This window comes from Myotis brandtii, unplaced genomic scaffold (assembly GCF_000412655.1).
Source record: "Myotis brandtii unplaced genomic scaffold, ASM41265v1 scaffold619, whole genome shotgun sequence".
Taxonomy (NCBI): Eukaryota; Metazoa; Chordata; class Mammalia; order Chiroptera; family Vespertilionidae; genus Myotis; species Myotis brandtii.
In genome coordinates this window covers 358,350-365,660 of record NW_005370361.1, presented here as the reverse complement: position 1 = coordinate 365,660, position 7,311 = coordinate 358,350, and the positions used below count along the sequence as shown (strand labels likewise).

At 55.1% G+C, this 7,311-nt stretch overlaps 1 protein-coding gene across 1 annotated transcript in view; it reads left to right on the top strand.

Moving 5' to 3' along the window:
* The window catches only part of CACNG6 (calcium channel, voltage-dependent, gamma subunit 6), a gene marked incomplete at its 5' end in the record, with an annotated part of 7,453 nt that extends 551 nt beyond the window's left edge, over positions 1-6,902 (top strand). Inside the window, 2 exons of the mRNA XM_005879965.2 lie at positions 1,685-1,822; positions 6,467-6,902. Of these exons, the coding sequence (XP_005880027.1) occupies positions 1,685-1,822; positions 6,467-6,705 (377 nt within the window). The remainder of the gene's footprint in view (positions 1-1,684; positions 1,823-6,466) is intronic.
* Positions 6,903-7,311: the final 409 nt, after the last annotated feature.

The window sequence follows — 7,311 nt, the reverse complement described above, 5'->3', positions numbered from 1 at the left end:
CCAATATATTTTTATTGATTTCAGAGAGGAATGGAGAGGGAGAGAGAGATAGAAACATCAATGATGAGAGAGAATCATGGATCGGCTGCCTCCTGCACGCCCCATACTGGGGATCGAGCCTGCAACCCTGGCATGTGCCCTTGACTGGGATCGAACCCGGGACCCTTCAGTCCACAGGCCGATGCTCTATCCACTGAGCCACACCGGCTAGGGCTGTGCGTGGTACTTTAACATCTTACAAATGTGCATCTACCATGTGCTAGACATGGTGCTGGGCGGTCCATTTATAGGCGCTCCATCCTGGCCCGCTCTGCAGGCGGGGGCTTTATCTCAGTCTCCCAGCTGAGGAAACGAATGTGCGTGAGTGGTTAAATTTATTTTCCCCGGAAGCCGAGAGGCAGAGGCAGGATTCAAGCTCTACGGCAGCTTCCCCCACAGAATATTCTGTGCGAATGGAAGTGTCCTGTGTCTGTGCTGCCCAGTGTGGCAGCCTCCAGCCCCAGGCGGCTGCTGAGCACCTGAGGGTGGCAGCTGTGATTGGGAAATTCACGTTGTTGTTAATCCTCACCCCAGGATATTTTTTCCATTTTTTAAAAAATATGTATTTTTATTGATGTCCGAGAGGGAGGGAGAGGGAGAGGAGTTAGAACATCAATGATGAGAGAGAATCATTGATTGGCTGCCTCTTGCATGCCCCCAACTGGGGATCAAGCCCGCAACCCAGGCATGTGCCCTTAATCAGAATCAAACCCGGGACCCTTTGGTCTGCAGGCCAATGCTCTATCCACTGAGCCAAACTGGCTAGGGCTGTTTTTGTTTTTTTTAGTGGACTTGGTGTTAACCATTGTAAGGGAGAGGGATAGAGAGTTAGAAACATCGATGAGAGAGAAACATCGATCAGCTGCCTCCTGCACACTCCCCACTGGGGATGTGCCTGCAACCAAGGTACATGCCCTTGACCAGAATCAAACCTGGGACCTCTTGGTCCGCAGGCCGACGCTCTATCCACTGAGCCAAACTGGCTAGGGCTGTTTTTGTTTTTTTAAAATATATTTTTATTATATTTCAGAGAGGAAGGGGGGGAGAGAGAGTGAGAGAAAGAGAGATCAATGATGAGAGAGAATCACTGATTGGCTGCCTCCTGCACGCCCCCCACTGGGGATGGAGCCCCAGCTTGGGCGTGTGCCCTGACCGGGAATTGAACCGTGACCTCCTGGTTCATAGATCGACGCTCAACCACTGAGCTACGCAGGCCGGGCCCAATAAGGAATTGGATCCTGCTTTTCTAGAGGAGAAAAGAGAGGCTGAGAGGTTCCGTGACTTCACCAGCACCTTCCATCCAGGAAGTGGCCACTGTAACATACCCCTCCATGGTCACCCCCGCGCCCACTGCCTCAGCCTCCTCACCTGTAAACAGGCGGCAACCAGACCCCAAGTAACCATTGGTCATTCCATTCCTTCAAGTCCGGGCTCTGTCCCCTCCTTGCTGTGTGACTCGAGGCAAATAACTGGTCCTGTCTGGGTCTTAGGTCCCTCAACAGAAGTCAGCCCTTGGATGGGCTTCTACGGGGACATGCTCCTCTAGCCCCGAATCTCCCATTGCCCTGGCTCTGGCCCCCTGTGGGGGAGCTCGCCCACTCCCTGCACCCCATGTTCTTCCCTTCTTCCCCTCCCCCCTGCATAGAGATGAACCTGGCGGCCGCGGTGATAGCGGTTCTCGGCTTGACGGTCATGGCCCTGGGCTGCCTCTGCATCATCATGGTGCTGAGCAAAGGCGCAGAGTTCCTGGTCCGAGTGGGAGCCATCTGCTTTGGCCTCTCAGGTGAGGGCCGCGCGCGAGCCTGGAGAACGAGGACATTGCAGGCTGTGGGGTGGGATCCCCAAGCACTGTTGCCTGCTGGGAGGTGGGATCTCTAAGCCCCATTGCATGCTGGGAGGTGGAATCTCTAAACCCCGTTGCATGCTGGGAGGTGGGAAATCTCTAAACACCGTTGCATGCTGGGAGGTGGGAATCTCTAAACCCCGTTGCATGCTGGGAGGTGGGAAATCTCTAAACACCGTTGCATGCTGGGAGGTGGAATTTCTAACCCATTGCATGCTGGGAGGTGGGATCTCTAAGCCCCGTTGCATGCTGGGAGGTATGGTCTACAAGAACTGTGCATGCTGGAGGGTAGGATCTCCAAGCACTGTTGCCTGCTGGGAGGTGGGATTCCCCAACCACTGTTGCCTGCTGGGAGGTGGGAATCTCTAAACCCCATTGCATGCTGGGAGGTGGGATCTCTAAACCCCATTGCATGCTGGGAGGTGGGATCTCTAAACCCCGTTGCATGCTGGGAGGTGGGATCTCTAAACCCCGTTGCATGCTGGGAGGTGGGATCTCTAAGCCCGTTGCATGCTGGGAGGTATGATCTACAAGAACTGTGCATGCTGGCAGGTAGGATCTCCAAGCACTGTTGCACGATGGGAGGTGGGATCTCTAAGGACAGTTGCATGCTGGGTTGCACAATGGGAGGTAAGATCTCCAAGAACTGTTGAACGCTGGGAGGCAGGGTCCCCAAGCACTGTTGCATTCTGGGAGGCTGAGAACTCCAAGCACTGTTGCATTCTGGGAGGCTGAGAACTCCAAGCACTGTTGCATGCTGGGAGGCTGAGAGGTCTCCAAGCACTGTTGCATGCTGGGAGGCACAAGGGCTAGTGGTAGGCTCAGAAATGAGAGCTCTAAACCCCGTTGTTGGCTCGGAATTGGAGGCTCTCCAAGCTCTCTTGTGTGTGGGGCTGTGAAGGGGGCCTAATATATGGCGAGGAAAGATGATTTGACTTTGGGTGGTGGTACGCAGTGCAATATACAGGTCTTGTAACATAGAAACCCACACCTGAAACCTATATGATCCTATTAACCGACGTCACCCCAATAAATTTAATAATTAAAAAGAAAACGATTCGGACCTTGGGGTCTGCAAGGACTGTCATATTCTTGGAGCTGAGGGTCCGAAAAAATGCTGCACCTTGTGAAATGTAGTCCTCATTGGGCAAGCGTGTGCTAATGTGGATAGAAAGGCCACTAGTTCGGCATTTGCTTGTGAGGGCTGCCACAGCAGCGCACCACGGACCGGTGGCTTGACCACAGGAATGTATTTTCTCTCCGTCCTGGAGGCTGCAAGTCCAGGTTCCCGGGGTCAGCAGGGCTGGGCCCTCCTGAGGCCTCTCTCTCCTCAGCCTGCAGATGGTCCTTTTCTCCCCGTGTCCTCTCGTGGTCGTCCCTCTGTGCCTGTCTGTGTCCTACTCTCTCCTTGTAAAGGCAGCAGCCACACTGGATTGGAGCCCCCTCGAATGACCTCATTTTAACTCAAAACCCCCCCCCCCCCCCCATATAGGATGCGGCTCAGCCCACCACAATACATTCACCGGGTTATCGTCCATCTCTCCTTCTGGGTGGAAGCCTCTGTTAGTCCCCTGTGTATATATTTCACAACGAGAGCTCAGTGGAGATCTGTCGAGTGAATGAAAGATGCAGGAACTTGCAGAGGCGTGAAGGGGACTGGACAGTGTCTCCTCTTCGTCCAGATGCTTTTTCACCTTCAATGACCTCATGCTGAGCTGCGTGGGGCCGGGAAGGTGTTCAGTGGGTCACTGACTCCAGGCTGCATGCCCCAGGCCCCTGATTAAAAACCATGGGGAAGCCCTGGCTGGTGTGGCTCAGTGGATAGAGCATCGGCCTGCGGACTCAAGGGTCCCAGGTTCAATTCCTGTCAAGGGCACAAGCCCAGGTTGTGGGCTTGATCCCCAGTGGGGGGTTGCAAGAGGCAGCTGATCAATGATTCTCTCTCATCATTGATGTTTCTCTCTCTCCCTTCCTCTCCCTTCCTCTCTGAAATCAATAAAAATATATTTAAAAAAAAACATGGGGGAAACTGGGAGAAGCAGAGGACAAAGAGGAAGGAGGGTCAGGGACTGAGGTTGGGGCGAGTCTCCAGGATCTGAGAGGGGAGGCGGCTGGAATCCATGACCATGGATGACCATCCGATGGTCCTAAGTGGCCCTAGCCGGGTTGGCTCAGTGGATAGAGCGTCAGCCTGCAGACTGAAGGATCCCGGGTTCGATTCCAGTCAAGGGCACATGCCTGGGTTGTGGGCTCGATCCCCAGTGGGGGGGCGTGCAGGAGGCAGCCGATCTGTGATTCTCTCTCATCATTGATGTTTCTCTCTCTCTCTCCCTCTCCCTTCCTCTCTGAAATCAATACAAATATATTAAAAAAAAAAAAGATGGTCCTAAGTGATCTGACCCCTGCCCACCTCTGCACGCCCATTGCCCACCACTCTGCTCCTCCCCACTCTCTTTGCTCTGGTCACACTGACCTTCTCTCTTTTTCTCAAACTCACTCTACTCCATCCCACCACGGGCCTTCGCCCCAGCCGCTCCTCCTGCTCGGAATAGCCATCGCTTCATTGCATGCGTGGCCGGCTTCCAGTCATTCTTCATTCGCGTCTCAGCTGAAATGCCTTTTCCCGATGACACTATTTAAAGTCCCTGCTCTACCCGGGATGTCACTCCCCTTCCCATCACCCTGTTTTTAACTCCTTCCCAGCATGCCTCACTCTCTGAAATTATCTTGTCTTCTCATGTGTTTACTTTGGAGGTTGTAACCCGGCAGCTGGCAGGCCACGGAGGGCCCGCGACGTGCTCTGTGCCTGGCAGGCAGTGCGTAGAGATTTCTCTGGGCCGGTATTTTTTTTTTTTTTGTATATTTTATTTATTTTTTACAGAGAGGAAGGGAGAGGGATAGAGAGTTAGTTTTTTTCAGCTGCCTCCTGCATACTCCCCACTGGGGATGTGCCCGCAACCAAGGTACATGCCCTTGACCGGAATCGAACCTGGGACCCTTGAGTCCGCAGGCCGATGCTCTATCCACTGAGCCAAACCAGTTAGGGCTGAGTCGGTATTTAAGGGTTGGATGAACTCCCATCAGAGGCATCATCAGTTAAACATTCTGTCTCTCCCTGGCTGGCATGGCTGGGTTGGTTGGCTGTTGCCCCGTGCACTGGGAGGTTGGTGGTTCGATCCCTGGTCAGGGCACATGCCTGGGTTGCAGGCCGGATCCCCCGTTAGGAGCGTGCAGGAGGCAGCTGATAGATGGAGGGCTGCCGTTGGCGGGAGCTGGGTTTCGGTCACCCTGTCACTGTGCCCATCACGCCTGCCTGCTGCATTATGTATTGACTTCCTCATTCTCTCCTGCAAGCATCCTTTACTGCCCGTCTCCTCCCAGTAGAATCTAAGCCCCATGAGGTCAGGGTCTTTGTCTGTCTTGTTCCTCCCCACCCCCCTTTCTTTTTAAAATCAAATGGCATTACAACTTGACTGCCTTTCTTTTCATTTTGTGATTCACCATCACTGTTGTTTTTTATCCTCACCCGAGGATATTTTCCCGCTGATTTTAGAGAGAGTGGAAGTGAGAGGGAAAAGCAGAGGGAAACATGGATGGGAGAGAAACACATCGATGGGTTGCCTCCTGCTGGAGCCCCAACCAGGGCCCCGGGCCGGGGAGGAGCCTGCAACCGAGGTATGTGCCCCTGACTGGAATCGAACCCTGGACCCTTCGGTCAGCAAGCTGACGCTCTAGCCACTGAGCCAAACCAGCTAGGGTGACCATCGCTGTTTTTTTCAATTTTACTGGGGTGTGACTGATGAGGAAAGAGAGGGGGGGGGAAGATTGAGATTTGTTGTTCCACATATTTATGCATTCATCGGTTGATTCTTTTTTTTTTTTTAATATATTTTTATTGATTTCAGAGAGGGAAGGAGAGGGAGAGAGAGAGAAACATCAATGATGAGAGAGACTCAGTGGTCGTCTGCCTCCTGCACGCCCCCTACAGGGGATTGAGCCTGCAACCCAGGCATGTGCCCTTGACCGGAATCGAACCCCAGACCCTTCGGTCCGCAGGCCGACGCTCTATCCACTGCTCACCCGGGACCCTTCAGTCCACAGGCCGACACTAGCCACTGAGCAAACCAGCCAGGGCCATTGGTTGATTCTTGTATGTGCCCTGACTGGGGATTGAACCCGAAACGGTGTATCAGGATGACGCTATAGCCCACTGAGCCACCCAGCCCGGGGCCGCTCCAGAACCTTTCAATCTTCCCCAGCTGAAGCCCTGTCCCCTTAAAAACCGACTCCCACTCCCCTCCCCCGGCCCCAGGCGCCCACCCCTTGCTCCACTTTGTGCCTCTCACACTTACTCTTCCTTCTTTCTCGCCAGCTTCCAAAATTGCATCTGCTATGTAATAGGTGCTTAGTAAGTGGTTGTTGAATGAATGAATGAATGAATGAATGAGAGGGTGCTTGGGGGGGGGGTGTGTCTCTCAGGTTTCTTGTTTGAGGAGCCTGGGATGGGGCGCATTGAGGAGCTATTGAGACCGAAGTTGGGGGTTCCCCCGGCGCCTGAACACCTCCTCTCTCCTCTCCCCGCAGGCCTGCTGCTCCTGGTCAGCCTGGAGGTGTTCCGGCATTCCGTGCGAGCCCTGGTTCAGAGGGTCAGCCCCGAGCCGCCCCCGGCCCCGGCCCTGACCTACGAGTACTCCTGGTCTCTGGGCTGCGCCGTGGGGGCCAGCCTGGTCCTGCTGCTGGGGGGCGGCTGCTTCCTCCTGCTCACCCTGCCGCCCTGGCCCTGGGGCTCCCTCTGTCCCAAGCAGGGGCCCAGGGCCCCCTAGAGGCACCCTGCACCTTCTCGAAGCTCCTTGCAAACCCCTCCTTGGTCCTCTGTCCCCTCAGAATCTTATTGTTGTTGTTGTTGTTGATCCTCACCCCGAGGACACTTCTCCACTGACCCCTAGAGAGAGTGGAAGGGAGAGGGAGAGGCAGAGAGAAACATCGATGTGAGAGAGACACACGTCGATGGGTTGCCTCCTGCATGCACCCCGGCCAGGGCCCCGGGCCGGGGAGGAGCCTGCAACCGAGGGACATGCCCTCGACCTGAATTGAACCCCGGACCCTGCGGTCCTCGGGCTGATGCGCTATCCGCTGAGCCACACCGGCCAGGGCCCCTCAGCATCTTTCGCCCCACGTCCCGGAGACACTGTCCTCCTTGCTCCGGGGGTCCAGGCTGTTGGCACAGACCCGTCTCTCACGCCCTCGCCTTTTCCTCTGTACATATGTGTTCCTCGGTGGCTGAATCCTGGGCCGCTTGGGGGTGGGGTGGGGAAAGGCTTTTTGCAAACGAGGGTCCCCAGGGGAGGTTGGTGGGGACCTGATGGGGTAACTGGGGGCGGGAGGGGCGGGAGGTGAGGTCAGGGGGTGTGGGGAGGGAGCGGGACCTC